At 41.3% G+C, this 16,511-nt stretch overlaps 2 protein-coding genes across 2 annotated transcripts in view; one reads left to right on the plus strand and one right to left on the minus strand.

Annotated features, from left to right (window-relative positions):
- The window catches only part of ACSM5 (acyl-CoA synthetase medium chain family member 5), a 256,139-nt gene that overhangs the window by 174,920 nt on the left and 64,708 nt on the right, over positions 1–16,511 (plus strand). The window lies entirely within an intron of this gene.
- PDILT (protein disulfide isomerase like, testis expressed) overlaps positions 1–16,511 on the minus strand; it is a 34,168-nt gene that overhangs the window by 3,052 nt on the left and 14,605 nt on the right. The window contains exons 3-9 of the mRNA XM_055341017.1: positions 13,822–13,955; positions 12,789–12,926; positions 9,445–9,555; positions 9,237–9,362; positions 5,515–5,712; positions 2,396–2,516; positions 62–240 (exon numbers count right to left, since the gene is read on the minus strand). Of these exons, the coding sequence (XP_055196992.1) occupies positions 62–240; positions 2,396–2,516; positions 5,515–5,712; positions 9,237–9,362; positions 9,445–9,555; positions 12,789–12,926; positions 13,822–13,955 (1,007 nt within the window). The remainder of the gene's footprint in view (positions 1–61; positions 241–2,395; positions 2,517–5,514; positions 5,713–9,236; positions 9,363–9,444; positions 9,556–12,788; positions 12,927–13,821; positions 13,956–16,511) is intronic.

Below are 16,511 nucleotides of genomic sequence, written 5' to 3' on the forward strand. Positions count from 1 at the left end.
TGGAGATCAGGAGAAACCAGGTCTGTGATAATCACATATGTGGGTCCCAAGAGCCCCTTACTTGTTGAGTGTCGGTGGGGAACAGGTTGAAAAAGGGGTACCGGTCTAGGTACATCAGCTGAATTTCATTTGCCGTGATGTCAATCTTGGCAATGGTGACTGTCGAGTGGTTTTGATACTTTCTGCCCAACTCCTCCAACACTGGGAACAACGCCTTACACTTTTCGGACCAGGGTGCATCTGGAAGAGAAGAGCTGTTGTGCAAGCTCACACATAATAAAGATGGAAATCCAACACTGCCCCAGAAACGTCATCGTGTTCTACTAGTGGTTCTGCTATTATGCAAATATCTTTGAATAGCATATTACCTTATTTTACATTTCAACCACAGTGCTTGGTCACTATGAAATAAACTAGAAAAAATTGATCTAGTCCCCTCTACCCAGATGTTACCACTTTGAGCATGCTGGGACACTTTCTCCTATTCTTTGTTTTTCGTTCAACATTGCTTTTCACTCCAGTTGAAGAAGAAAAAAAAACGAAAAATATTTATACCAGACGATTACTCAAGTTCTGCTAGAAATCATGTATGTGTGTGTGTGTGTGTGTGTGTGTGTGTGTGAGAGAGAGAGAGAGAGAGAGAGAGAGAGAGAGAGAAGAGAAAGCACAAGAGTTTTCCAACAGAGGTTAAGTCACGGCCCAAGGTCACCCAGGTAATTAAGCAGAGGAAGTGGGATTTGAAGTCAGGTTGCTTTAACTTGTGACCATTATACCACAGTGACTTTTAGTCCCGTGGAGGATAATACATCCAAGAAGTGAACAGGAGGTTATGACAAGGACAATGACCCCTGAAAAGGGGACAGCAGACTTCCTTAGGGACAGTTCCTTTAGCTCTGAGTCTGGCCGGGGCACCTAGCCCTCTGAAGAGAATCAGAGACCAGCTCTAACCTTCTCTGCTCATCATCCCATTAAAGTTTCTGGCTCTGTGGGAGGTGTGGCCTCAAGGGCCCCGACACTCTACATTTGGATGATCATCCCTCCATTTACAAACCAAGTGCTCCCTGACCATCTGTTCTCCCCGCATCTCCCCTGGAGCTGGATGGACCTGGATTGGAAGAGGAGGAGAGCATAATGGTTGCAGTCCCAGGGGGCCAATCTGATAGGCCTGCTTCCAAGAAAATGAGGCTGCTTTTACTTTTTACCAGAACCAAATGGGCATTCTCCTAACTCTGGTGTCAGTTAAGTATAGAAAAGCTGCCCACCTCTCACATAAAGGCAACAGATCATGGTTATTCAACCACATGGACCTTAAACTTCTAGCCCTGTGGATGAGAGTCCATTTCAGTGTGATTTTAAAAGGCTTGCGTGATGCAATGCAGCCCTCAGGAAAGAATGGCATCAGAGTTTGATTTGAACTTTGCCCTGCAATATGTTTACTGTGCAATTTGAGGTAAGGTAATTAATCTTTCTGAGGCTTAGCTCCCTCATTTGTATCATGAGGAAGTCCACTGGACCTTTCTAAGAGGCTTGTTTTGAGGAAGAAATAAAAGCAGGTGTGTAGATAGCCAACTCATGCCAGGCTCATTGTAGGTGCTCAATAAATGGTAAAATACAAGAGACGTCTGATGTAACTTCAGTGTCATCCTTCTCTGTGTCTCAGGGTGGGAGGGAGATCCCTGGCTTATGGCTCTCATGTGCAAATCAGAAAGAGCAGAGAGAGAGAGAGAGAGAGAGAGCAATAGTCTTTAGGTAGGCAAGGAAATAATTACAATAGGAATAACAATAGCTGTCCTTTACCAAGGACTTGCAATATGCCACACACTGCTAAGCCCCTTACCTGCATGATCTGAGTCTCCAGTTTGGTCATACCAAGTCAGGTAGGTTAAATACAGGCCATCTGTTAAGTTACATAATGCCAGAACTGCCATTCTGTATAGCAGTGACCAGCCACTGGGGTCAGATTGCCCAGGCTCCAATCCCAGTTCCAGCACTTGCTTCACCTCCCCAAGACTCTGTTTAGTCCTATGCAAAGTGGGAGCAGTAATAGTAGCTCCTTGTGAGGATTAAGTGAGATAACATATAGAACAGCACAGCAAAAGGCCTGGCATGCCATAGCATCAAATCAATGTTAGCCATCAGCATTATTATTGCTATAAAAGCCACAGGACTGGATTGTATGGAAGATACTCCACATGTTCCAAGAATTAGATTTTCGAGGAGAGTTGCATTGCAGTGGAGATAGCATCTTGATCCAAACTCTTTGGTTGTTTGAAGAACATCCTTGGCATGGTGCTTTGATAGATTTTGGGGATTTGGGGGCTCAAGAATTCAGGAGCAACACTTGAAAAGTAATGTCTGGGCCATTGCCTTCTATGGCTTCTGCAGAGATACTTACAGAACATCACAAATACGTCCCTTTCCTTGTCAAAGACCACCACGTTGAAGTTCTTCCCAACGAGCTGCTTAACTGGCCCCTGGTCCCAATATTTTGGAATGTCTTCACTGGATTGATGTTTCTAGGAAGCAAATTTGAAATGGTCTAACAGTCTCCAGAAAGGGGTTGGTAGTTGGGGCTCCCTCCCCTGATGGGAAACAACAGAAAGTTTTCTCTTGTTCTTACAACCGCCTTGGGAAAGAGTTTGAAATGCCTGATGTCCAGACTGGATTATGCAGGGCAAAGTGAGATCAGAGGGCTGGGGAGGAGGCAGGTCTTCAAACTGGGATGAATTCTAGCACCAAATATATGATTCTTGAGATTCTTAGATGTGAATAGGGTTCATGTCTTCAACATCTTAACTAGTTTGTCCCTCCCTCCCCCCAAAATTCAGCTGTTTCCAATTACTCCCAGAATCAAAACCAAGATAATTTACATGACCTATACTCTTGCCAGCCTCATCAAGCTCATTACCATTCTTTCTTTGCTTTCTTCAACCATATTGGTCTTCTATTTACCCAAAGGGCTATCCTTCTTCCACCTCAGACCTTTGTTCATGCCATTCCTCTGCCTGCAGGGCCTTCCCTACTCCTCATTACTGCTCTCTGTTCTTCATCCAATCAACTCAGATTTATCCTTCAAAGTGATCTCAAGGGAGGGCTTCCCTAACTCTCCCCAGGCTAGGTCAGATTGTGCTACCATAAATTTTCATAATGCTTGGTATTTTTCCTTGTATCACTTATTCAGGTTTATCATTTATATCTTACTTTTCTGGTTATTTGATTAATGGTGTCTCTACAACACTAGACAGAATGTCACAAGGGATTTTTCTTTCTTTATCACTGAGTATCCACAGCCTGGTACGTTGTAGGTCCTCAGTAAATATTATGTGAAGGAATGTACCTAGCTCTGCTTCTTTTTGAAGGATGTAATAGAAATCTCAGAACATATGCTTTTCTCTACAACCATTGGTTCCTGCAATTTCTTGAATCCATGCACTTCTCTCCATCAGCACTGCTGCTACCCTCGCCCAAATAACATTCATCTTTTACCTTCATCACTGTAATGGCCTCACATAATTCTCTCTGCATCTCCTAGCCTTCTCCACCTCTTGATTCTACCAACAGGGTTCTATTTTCACCATACAAATTTGGCTTTCCATTTCTCTTAATACCCAAATCCTTAATATTTGTAGCTGTCTGGCTTTTGCCTGGCTCTCCAATTCCTACAATACTTCTCTCATCTCTATATCAGTCTCTGGAAAGGATTGAAGATTCCTTCCAAGGGAGCATAAAGGGGTAGAGGCTGGGCGTGGAAAATGGGAAATGATGAAAAAGATGGAAATTAGAAATGGGCCAGATCAGGCATATGACATCTCATAAGTCAAGTGAAGGATACTCATCTCTATTGTAAGAGCATGAGAGGATATATTGGCCCTTGAGGAGGAGACAGACACCTACTAAGGTAAACTGGAAGGAAGAGAGAGAGAGTGAGTAGAGCTCCAGATAGGTTTGTAGATATGGTGATAGAAAATGAAAAAAAAAAAAAGAAAGAAAGAAAATGAGGAGCCCCTGTCTTAATGATATATGGGCTTGTACTCAGCTGAGATTGGAAGTAGGAATATGGAGACAAAGAGACTCAGAGATTCAGAGAGTGAACACACTGAGAGAAATTTATATAGAGATGTCAGGACATTCCAGAGCTTATAAGAGGTTTGTGATTCCATGAGGCCATCCTGACTCATGACGGTATTTTTTTTTCTCCAGCATTGGTCTGGAAGAAATAGAGATATTAAGTGAGTTGAACCAAGGTTGTGATTTTTGCCTCATAAATTCTATAGGGTGTAAAGAAGGTAGAAGGTGGATAAAAGAATAAAGAGATCTTTATCCCTTTAAGGGAATCATGGCTGTGAACCATCAAATCCAACCAAGTTCATGAGGAAAGACAGTAAACAGATTGTGAAATGGAATCAGGAAATTGGAGGCCATGAGAAAGGTAAGGAATTATAGCAACATGGATACTAGAAATGGAAGTATAATAGGACGAGAAGCTTGAAATCAGGTTTTTGGAAGGGCTGCCATCTCTAGAGTGTGGCTACAGAGTAGATGTCTGGGATGGCACAGACACACCAATTATGAAAGAAAAGAGAGACCAGGATTTTGGATACTGGCATCTCTGGAAATGATGGCAGAGAAGGGAGAGAGGGAAGTCTGAAATAAGGAGCTTAAGTCCTCAGAGAGTGAAAGGGACATGCCCATGGGACAGCAGTGGAGGGTGGAAGCAGGCGATCTAAAGTCCAAATGCATGGGCTCTGGGGTTTTGAAGGTAGAAGGAGGAGAAATGGCATGGAGGAGATGAGGAGCCTCACTGCTTGGCCTGTGATTATTTGTGTCAGAGAAAAAATGGCTTTCATTTGAGAAGAAGTGTCTGTGCAGGAATTGACAGAAAGGTAATGGGAACCCTCAGAGGGAAGGTGACCAAACATTCTGGTTTTCTGGAAAGTTCCAATTTATTCCTTTTATTCCAGGATACTTTTACCTCTCAACTCCTGCATTACTCTCAATAGTGTTCCCATTTGAAAAATAAAAAAAATATGGTCATCTATTTCAGCAGGGTGGCTGGGGGACATTTCAAGTGCTACATAAACATCGGAGATATGTGTTGTGTATGATCCTTTTACGGCCTCTCCTTCCTTTTAGCAAAACAGACTCCTTTCTAACATTTGAGGATAAATCCTAATTGCTTAATACATCCCCACCCTGTCTCCTCATCCAAAAAATCCGTCTATCCTTAAATCTTTCCCATAGAGTCTAAGAGGAAAAGGGTCACCTCACAGAGAATGTTGGCCGTGGGAGCTCCCTGCACTTCAGTTGGGAGTTCCTACAAAGGAAATGCCTTTCAAAAATAAAGAATTAATGTTAAATCATGGGGTCAGATAGGTCAAATTTGAAAAGATTGAAGATGGAGAGATATAGTTATTTCCTGACAATGAACCATGAGATCCTGCTTCTCTCTATTCAGATGACCAAAGCCAGCAAATTATGAAATTTTGAGTAAACCTTGTCGAAGAACAAACTTACCTTGGCACTTCTATTCAGGAAGCTGCGGCCAAATTTCTTGAGATTTTCATAGGTTATCTCCTCAGAAGGCATTTTGTACCTCGCATCAGAACTTAAGTTTAAGATTTGGACACATGGGATATTAACCTCTGTGATCCTGAAATATTTGAAGATGTGTCCGTTTCTGGGTTCATCTGCATCCACAAGGATGAAAAGGATCTGCCAAATCAAATAAAACCTGAGTCTTTCTGGGATTGGAGGTCATGAAAAGGGTAAAAATTGAAATTGGCTAAGGAATCCCTTACTGAGGGAGAGAAAATTGGGAAGCCTTGGGAGAGCACTAAGAGAGTATAAATAGTAGGATTTCTGGCTATTTCCACTTGAAAGACAGAACAAAGCTCCCTTCCTTCTGGCAAGGGCAGCCCTGGGCTCCAGGGCACAGACAGGCTTCTGGCCACCAGCCTGGTTTCACAGTCCTTATTAGGATACTACCCACACAATCATAGGAAGTCAGGAGGTCCTGAGCTTTCATCCAGGTCCTTGGGCAATACAGTAACTAACCCTCTCTGTGCTTTGGTTTCCTTACCTATAAAGTGGTGATTATAAGAGTACCCACCTTATAGGGTTGTTGAGAGAATTAGATAGGACAATGTGTATAATAGCCAAACTGTGGAAGGAGCCTCCATGTCCATCGAAAGATGAATGGATAAAGATGATGTGGTTTATGTATATAATGGAATATTACTCAGCCATTAGAAATGACAAATACCCACCATTTGCTTCGACGTGGATGGAACTGGAGGGTATTATGCTGAGTGAAATAAGTCAATCGGAGAAGGACAAACATTATATGTTCTCATTCATTTGGGGAATATAAATAATAGTGAAAGGGAATAGAGGGGAAGGGAGAAGAAATGGGTAGGAAATATCAGAAAGGGAGACAGAACATGGAAGACTCCTAACTCTGGGAAATGAACTAGGCGTGGTGGAAGGGGAGGAGGGCAGGGGGTGGGGGTGACTGGTTGGCAGGCACTGAGGGGGGCACTTGATGGGATGAGCACTGGGTGTTATTCTGTATGTTGGCAAATTGAACACCAATAAAAAATAAATTTATTATTAAAAAATAATAATAATAAAATAAAATGTGACAGAAAAAAACTTAAAAAAATAAAAAAGAAAATAATAAAAAAAAGAAAAGGACAATGTGTATAAAGACTTGGTTCAATAACTGGGAGGTAAAAATGCTCAATACATGTCAACTCATTATTATTCTAGATTATTCTTCTGTCAAGGAAATTCATGACTTCATGCACTCATCATTCAACAAATATTCACGGAGTGCCTAATAGGTATTTTGCTAAGCATTAGGGATATAAATAGCCCAAGGCAGACAAGATCCGTGTTCATGGCATTTATGTTCTAATGAAAAAGACAGACAACAAAGGAATAAACAAATTAACAAATTCAGATAGCAATGAGTGCCAGTTAGACAGTAAAACAGAGCACCATGATAGAGAATGACCATACAGGTGGAGTGAGGTCAGAGCTCAGTGTTAGGTAGGAAGGTCAGGAGGAGTATCTGAGAAGGTGACATTCTAACTGGAACCTGGGTGATGAGATAACAAGTCAGAGGAACATTGAATCAGGCACTGGAAACTGTTAGTGGAAAGGCCTGGGGTCAGGGAGCAGCTTAGAATGTTCTAGAATAGAAAGGAAAAGCCAGTGTGGCTTTGGCACTATGAGGGAAGAGAGTCACAGGAGACAAAGTTAGAGATGTATCAGAGATGAGATCAGAGCTCTAGTAAAGACACTGGCTTTTATCTGAATAAGATAGAAGGCTACTAAAGAATAGTGAGAACCAGAAAGTACCATGTTAATAATTTTTAAAAGATGACTCTGGTTGCAGAGAAGTAAATAGCAAGAGTGGAAGCAGGGACACCACTAAGAGGCCACAGCAAATGCTGATACCCTCAGGTGATTCATCCGTCAAATTATTAAGAGCCCTATTATGTGCCTGACACCCTTCTCTCTGCTGAGGAGTTGAAAACGAAGCAACAGATTAAAACCATACTGGCATACTTTCAACAAATATTGACTAGCTGTGAACAAGATAAGATATGGGGGAATGACCTCTTATAATATCATCCATTTATTTTTGACTCTAAAATGGATCACTATCAGTAAAGGGCATTCAGGAAGCTAGATAGGTGGAGTGTAAAGGCCATTTAGAAACTTATCTCATGGGAACCCTGGGTGGCGCAGCGGTTTGGCGCCTGCCTTTGGCCCAGGGCGCGATCCCGGAGACCCGGGATCGAGTCCCACGTCGGGCTCCCAGTGTATGGAGCCTGCTTCTCCCTCTGCCTATGTCTCTGCCTCTCTCTCTCTCTCTCTCTCTCTCTCTCTGTGTGTGTGTGACTATCACAAATAAATATATATATATATAAAAAGAAACTTATCTCACAATATATGCCAACACAAACTTCACCTAGATTAAAGAGTTAAAAAAATCTGTAAGAAATATGGCTACATATTGACTAGTATAACATAAGTACAGGGAAGCAATCAGATTGTGATCAGCTGAATTACTTCAAAAATTTATAATTGAATACACCAGGAAATATATTTACAAGAAGTATTTCTGTAATTGGAATAAACTTCCTGGAGAATAGTGTGGCAGGATGTAGCATGAACATTAAATATGTTCATGCCCTAGTGGCTTTACTGTGTGTTTATTTATAGTTTTTAATTATTTCATTTGAATTTTAGAGTAATTTTCCTCAAAAGGAAAATAATCTGCCATTACCATACCTTTTTTTTTAAGATTTATTTATTTATGATAGACACAGAGAGAGACAGAGGCAGAGGCAGAGACACAGGCAGAGGGAGAAGCAGGCTCCATGAAGGGAGCCCGACGCGGGACTCGATCCTGGAACTCCAGGATCGCGCCCTGGGCCAAAGGCAGGCGCCAAACCACTGAGCCACCCAGGGATCCCCATTACCATACTTCTTATAAAAAATAAGAGACAAGTGAAGTAAATGGCCCCCATAGTTCAAGTGGTGGTACATATAGGTATAGTGCTTGAAAAAAACAGATTTGTTTCTAACAATGATAGCAATAATAATAATAGCACAATCACTGAACATTTGCTCATTGCTTTACCTGTGGCACCTCTAATTCTTTCATGCAGTTCTCCATTTTACATAAGGTGACTGAAACTAAGTGGCTAAGAAACTCATGACAAAATTGCTTCTAAGAGGAAGAGAATTTGAACCCAGGTCTGCAATGCTAAAGCTTTGAGTCTCAGCAGTCACTTATCAGATAATCTGTGCTGCTTCACACCTTCAGCCTGTTCCTACTCCCTGACCTCAGGCAGAGGTAATCTCTCCTCCCCCTCACTTCTAGGTCAAAGACCACCTGCACTATAGTCACTCTCTTTTGCTAGAGCTTGGTTCATCAAAAAAGCAGCCAAACCATCATGTTCCCAAGTAGACTTTCATAAAGATGAGGGAAGAAGAAGCATAGGTATGGCAAGAAAGGAAGAGATACTGGGCAGGAAGAAGGTAGGAAGCTGGTTTAAGTGGGAAATAATATGTAGTATCCATATGTAAATAAGGACAGTTGTATGCAGATGAATATGCAAATCACTCTTTTAAAATTTACAATAAGAAGGGCAGGCAAAGGGCATTAGTGTCTATGGGTCCTGGATACTCATCCAACAAGGGCAATAGCACTTTCCACAAACCTTGTTTGTAAATTCCTTTGATGCCAACTTATAATGCTGCATTATCATACCAAATGATTCTGAGCTTTTGGAGGCGAAGAGCAGCATGTGATTCAGGATATGCAATTCATAAATCAGGTCCTTGTTCTGAAATTACCAGGAAAACAGTTCATCCATGCACACAGCTGCCCCACCCACCCTTCTCCCAGGGACCCTTTGGCTTACTGACCTCAGTGTTGTATTCAATAACAAAATCTGTGAGGTGCTGTTTTATGACTTGATTGATGACTTGTTTGTTGGTAATGTCATTAATAAGCTCCTCGCGTTTCACAATTTTTCCCTTGGACAAAAAGAAAAAAGCATTGGAGGGCAGTAGCTTCCATAATGTAGACACTTAATAAATATAAATAGCACAATTTTTCCCATGGACAAAAGGAGAACACCATAATGACAAGTGTAATCCATAATCTAGGTATTTGGTAAATATGAACGGCCTGGCAGATTATTAGCCTGTGAGTGGAATATGGGTCTGTGGCGGTTGTTAAAATTTCCAATCTACAAAGCAGGGAGTATAGTCAATGGTCAGTGAGTTGTTTCATTTTGAAATCCATCCAAATAGCTGTGCTAATGCTGAGCAGTTTCTTACCCACTGCTCCTAACCAATGACACTGTGTCAGGGATACTAAGGCAAGCTCATTTCTGGGAGATGCGGGACTTCTCTGGTAGGTGACATTGTCCAGCTTTCTTAGAACTTCATTACAGTCAGGGGACCTTCCTTCTTTCCAAAGGGTCACACCAACATCATGGCCTGATGCGTCTCCTCCAGCTCCCTCCGTTTCCCTTCATAGGCATTTTCTCCAATCTTTTGCATGCCTAATCCTGCTTGACGACTGCTTCTCAGAAGGACCAGGATTAACACAAGGAAAGAAATAATTCTCTGTGGCCCGAGATCAAAATCTTTGGGGGATGGAGAACAAAGACTTGGCTCTCTCTGGCTGATTTCTCCTAACTCTGTCTCTTTCTCTTTGCCTTCACTGAGCCTACTCTCTAGTCCAAACCTCTTTCCTGAATTCCTACTAAAGCTACCTAATAATCTTCCAATTTCTCCCCTTGTTTTTCTCCCCTCACCTTTAGCCAGAGTGATGCTCTTAGAAAAACAACTCATGTCATTCTTTTTCAAATACGTCACAGCCCATGGTCCTTTTTTTTTTTTTTACTGGAATTTGATTTGCCAACATATAGTATAACACCCAGTGCTCATCCCATCAAGTGCCCCCCTCAGTGCCCATCACCCAGTCATCCCGTCCCCCTGCCCACCTCCCCTTCCATTACCCCTGAACAGAAATTTCACCAAAGAAGACATACACATGGCCAACAAGCACATGAGAACATGTTCCTCATCATTTGCCATCAAAACCACAATGAGGTACACCCCTGTTGTCTTTTGAACAAAGCTGAAACTCTTTTCTGGTCATGACAATAGTCTGATAATACTAATCAGAATTATTGAGAGCTCATATTGTCCCAGCCATAATCCTAAATACATTATATGCAAGAATTCATTTAATCCTCATTACATCTCACTGAGCTATGAATCATTATTTCTCCCATTGTACAGTTGAGAACATATGGTGAAAAGTGAAGTGACTTGCCCAAGGTTGCTTAGCTAGTGATCCCAACCAGCAGTCTGACTCTAGAGCTCATGCTTTTATCCATTAAAATAGACTGACTCTGTCCTAAGTGCATTTTTCAAGTTTGATCTTTGGCTTTTGATATTGTGCTGAGGTTTATTCTTGTGGAATTTTAAAAATTTTATGTGGTCCAAACTTATCAGTATTTCTTTTCATAGTTTCTGGGGTTTCTATCATGCTTTATAAAAGGGCTTTCCAACTCCAAGTTTAGAAAGCAACCCCCCACCCCCCCATGGCATCTTCTAGTCTTCCCATGGTTTCTTTGTTATATTTTTAAATCAGAAATCAATCTGCAATTTAATTCAGTGGAAGGAGGATATATAGATTTAGCTTTATTTTTTTTTTCTAAATGGCTACCCAATTCTCTCAACTCTAGTCATTAAATAACATATTTTCCCTATTGATCTAAAATATCTTTAGCATATACTAGATTTCCATATATATTTGGATCTATTTTTGGATTCTGTTTTCTCATTCAAAGACACAAATCAAGTTATTTTATTCTCCAACTTAAAACCTTATAATGACTTTTAAGAGCCCAAATAAAAATGTAGTGACTCACAGTCTTAAGCAGATCAGTTTACCTATCTCCTATGTGGCTTTGGGCAAGTAACCCAATCTAACCCATATCTATAAATAACATGATTTTTTTAAGGATTTGGCTTTCTGTGGCGAGGGAGTAAGGCATGTTCCAGGAACCAGACTACAGTGTCTAGAGTAACACAGTTCAATAAACTTTCTGTGATGACAGAAATGCTCTGTATATCTATGTTGTCCAATAGATACCACTATCCACATGTAGCTATTTTGATAGAGGAACTAAAATATTAATTTTAATGTAAATAGTCACATGGGACTAGCAACTGCCATATCAGACAGCTCAGATGATCTAATCTCAGATCAGGGAGGGAGAAGAGGAAGATGTGTAAAGAGGCTAGACGATGGAAAGCCTTGTGGGCCTTATTAGGGACTTGAGTCTTTATCCTAAGAATAATAGGAAGCCTTAAAGTGCTTTTGATGGGAAGCAGGCAGGTGGCCATCACACTGAGTTATGGAAAGATTACTCTTCAGAGGATAAGAGAGAATGTGGCAGGCCAGTGGGGTGGATATTGCATTAGGCTATGGGATATGATGGTCACTTGACTTAGGACGGTAGCAATAGAGAGAAATAGATAAACTCAAGGGATATTTTTTTTAATAATAAGTTTATTTTTTATTGGTGTTCAATTTGCCAACATACAGAATAACACCCAGTGCTCATCCCGTCAAGTGCCCCCCTCAGTGCTCAAGGGATATTTTGAACTTAAAATTGGTGGGTTTGGGGCGATGGACTGGTTATGAAGAGTAGAGAAGAGGGAAGGGTTAGAATAATGCCTGGGTATTACAGCTTTGCTCAGATGGGAGATTGGAGAAATGGTGATGCAATTCATTGAGAGGAAAAAAAAACACTGAAAGAGGATTTGGAAGGGAGATTATGAAGTTAGGCTTGGTCATGTTGAGAAATCTGGTGTTGGATATGAAAGTCTGGAGATAGAGAAGTCTGGCTGGAAATGGAGATTTGTAAGTCATGGGTGTATGGGTGGCAATTGCTGATGGAGGGTGGGTGGGAGAGCATGGACTACAAGAAAACACAGGGCAAAGGACTGAGCCTTCATGAATGGCATTTACTGATTAAAAAAAAAGAGGAGGAACTTACAATGGAAGATGTCTAGAAAGGCCAGAGAAACTCTGGGAGACTGTGATCTCACAAAAGCTGCCTAGTCCAATGCCACTTAGCTCACAAGTGGCAGAAGCAGAATTTGTACTCAAAGCCTATAGATACATTCATAGTCCACTATTTTGAGCTGGAGACCCTTAACTAGCAAAAGTATGCAAGTCTTACCTTTTTGAATACCAGAAGACTGTCAAGGGTGACATGGAAACGCCCAATGGCATTGCTAATTGATATCACTCCAAATGTTAGTTCTGGGAAGTCTTTGATCATATCAAAGAACAACTCTGCCACTTCTTCCTCTAAATCCTGTTTGGGAAAGGATGGTTGGTGAGGCTTTGGTAGAAAGCAAAACATCTGGCTTATTTAAGGTCAAGGTGGAAATGGTGACCAATTCATCTCCTCACCTTTCCAAGTTCTGGGGTTTTCTTGGGTTCCCTAAGTCCCCTTTCGTGAATGTTTCATACTCAGAATACTTCTATGGCTATGACTAAGGCCAAAATAGGCAAATCTACAGAAATTAATGAAAAGAACTGAGAAGCTCAACTTTTTCCAAGTTCTTGGAGTGAGGCTGTTCTAACACACAGGTTGAAACTTTTAAGCATTTTATTCCTTTAATTGCTCTCAGAGGCGGCAAATGATTTGACCACATAGATCACCAAATATAAACTTGAAATCAAGATATGGCTGTAGTCACAAACTTCATTCTAGAACTTCAAGAAAATCAGGGCTAGAAACACTGTCAAAAAGTGAGATGAGACAGAAAGGTACATACTCTCCCCAAGTAAAAATATAATGCCAAAGTTCTGACTTCCACTGGGGGGAAGGGAGGAGCAATCCAAGTTCCAGGAAATGAGTAAAGACATATAAGAAACTCATTCTCCACAAGGAAAAGCAATTTGCAAATTATTCGTTATCCAGCAATATTCTAAATAGACCTCCACAAGATCAGTTATAATATCAAAACCATTTTTAAAAATGTTAATCTCCCCTCTCTCTGCATTCCTATCCACCTTTCTGGTCATCCTCTATTCTTTCCTTCTTCATTTTAACACTGCAGTTACCCAGAAAACCAGCTCATTGGAAAAGGAAGAATGGGTATGGCATTAACCCAAATGAAAGACCTCTCCCCACCCTCATCCCCTCCCAGACACAGGAATCCTCACCAATTGAAAAGCCGCCTCCCACCCCTTGACCCCAGTACCTGGAAGAAGCCAACAATGACCAAGGGCCTAGATTTCACAAACTCTAACACTTGCTGGGTGTTATTGAACAAAAATGCTTTCTGGCTAATTTGTCTTCTCAACCAAACGACCAAGGCAGCAGATTCAACCACTCCTAGAGAGAGAGAGAGAGAAAGAGAGAGAGAGAGAGAGAGAGAGAGACCGTGAAATGGATCCCATAGCACTTTCCTCCTGAACTGGAGCAAGGCCTATTTTCTTCATGTTTAATGAACAGAAATATCTGGTCTTGAGCTCCCACCCACTGAAGGCCAAGGTCATTCCTTTCACTCCTTCCAGTCTCAGCCTCAAAGGTGAACATTTATAGCAGCAGTTAAACTTCATGGAGCACTTTCTAAGGACAAGGCACTGAGCTGAGCAATTTGCATGTATTACATCCCCACAACCACCCTACCGTATGGGATAGATATTCTTCCTCTCCCCGTTTTAAAGATGAGGAAATTGAGGTTAGACATGCCAATAGCTACCTATTACTAGTGAACCTGAGAATCAAACCCAGGAGGAAGCATGCCCAGTCTTCTTTTCTTACCTTCCAAAGTGACAAGAAAATTAATTTACTTTAAAAAAATATAAATGAATGAAATGTAATAAAAATACCAGTTAGCTCTATGACTCTGGGAAAACTCCATTATTGTCTGTGCTTCCACTTCCTTAGCTGAAGCACAGATGTCCCCTAAGGTCATAGAGCCTGACTTCTATTTCTCAGCTATCATAGAGGGGGTTGCCAAGCACACAAAAATCTTAGCTTCTAAAATTGAGACACATATACCATATCTGGGGAGATGAAACATTGTGCTAGAAAGTACGTTAGGCTACAGGTGGACATGTGTTTTTTAGGATCATCAATTCTACATGATAGTAGATAATGTAGAGTATTATTTTCTATCAAAGACTGCTATAGAATGGAACATTTAAACTGAGTTTTTGAGATAATGCAATGTTTGTTGTGAGTAGCTTTGGACTATATCTATAGGCCTTTATTCTTTTACTCACCATTCATTCCTTCACTCATTCATTCATTTGACAAAAAAGTGCTGAGTACCTATTATTGTGTTGTGCTTGGTCCCAGGGATATAATGGTGAGCAGAAACAAACACATTCACTGCTTTGCAGCTCTCATTCTGTTGAGTAGGACAATTGTCAAATAATTACACAAGTATATAATCAGAGCCTAAGTAGGTATTCAAAAGCAAAGTGCTGTGAGCCTGTAGCAAGGATACATGTCCTAGACTGTGAAGTCAAGGGGCCTTCCCAGAAGAGATCACTTATGAACTGAAAACTGAAGGACACATTAGGAGTTAATAAGGAAGTAAGAACAAGAAGAACAGAACTGGACAAGGAAGGAGAGGGAAAAGCTTTTGGGCAGAGCAAGCAGCCTGTGCAGGACAAATTGCAACATGGGGCTTGATGAATGTGTGTTGAATTGGTAAATCGACTGGAAAGGACTCTATTTTCAGCATCTTTGCTTACATTTCCTTAGAACATAAGGCCATTTAAAAAACTTACAAGGACATATATTTCCATGCAGAAAGGTGTACAAATTATAATGTATAGTTTGATGAATTTTTACAAAATGAACACACCTGAATACCACTCAGATCAAGAGATAGACCATTACCAGGCCCTCCGAAGACCCCTTGTGCCTTCTCCCAGCCCCTAACCCACCCCTACCTGAGGGTAACTGCTACTCTAATAGCATGAGTTAGTCTGCCTACTCTTGAACTTCACACAAATGGAATCACACAGTGCGTGTTTTGGAATCTGGCTTTGTTACCTGAGATTCATCCATATTGTTGCATGTTCTGTGTAGCATTCTGTTGCGTGAATGTTCTATAATTTATTTATCCATCCTCTATTGGTGCACATTTGGGTTGTTTCCAGTTTGGGACTATTAAGAATTAATTTTCGTGTATGTCTCTGGGGGCACGTTGCATGCACTTCTGTTGAGTACATGCCCAGGAGCAGAATTTCTGGTCATAGGGGATGCTGTGTTCAGCATTAGCAGATACTGAGTAGGCCATTTTAAAAGCCACAATGAGTCAGGCCAATAGAAGTTCATAGAAGGACGATGTGCTGGCCTCAAGGGACAGAGAAGGGTTGTGGGGGACACTCCATACCACCCTCAGACCACAGCACTCCACCCTGCTGCAGTGCCCCTCTCCCTCCTGGATTCAGCCCCAAAGCTGAATTTCTATTTTCAACATTCCAAGCCATCTTTCAGGAAGAAACAGGCACATATCATGGAAAGTTTCCCTTATAAGCATTTGTCTGAAAAAAATTATGTTGTAAGTGCTCTGGAAGGGACAGGTTTCAAAGTTGTGAGAATACTGAAAAAAGGTGAGCAAAAACCCTCCAAATGCATTTGATTTTCAGGTCATCAGAACCATCGCTCCTATCTCATTTTGTGCCACTGTCTCCTATGGTCCACACGGCATTCATACCCTATCCTCCTCCAGCACACCAGACTTTGCCATCTGCCAGTCCCTCTGCCCGGGCCGCTTTCTCCTCAGCAGCCAGGGTAACTCTTCTGGCTTATTTAGTTTGAGGTTTGGGTGTTTCTTACCACCCCCAAACCCATCAATCATATCATTCTCTAGTTTATGACCTGTTGCATTTAATTCATCGAGTCAGTCTTTTTCTGAAATTGTGATTT

Source organism: Nyctereutes procyonoides, unplaced genomic scaffold, assembly GCF_905146905.1.
Source record: "Nyctereutes procyonoides isolate TBG_1078 unplaced genomic scaffold, NYPRO_anot_genome, whole genome shotgun sequence".
Classification (NCBI taxonomy): Eukaryota; Metazoa; Chordata; class Mammalia; order Carnivora; family Canidae; genus Nyctereutes; species Nyctereutes procyonoides.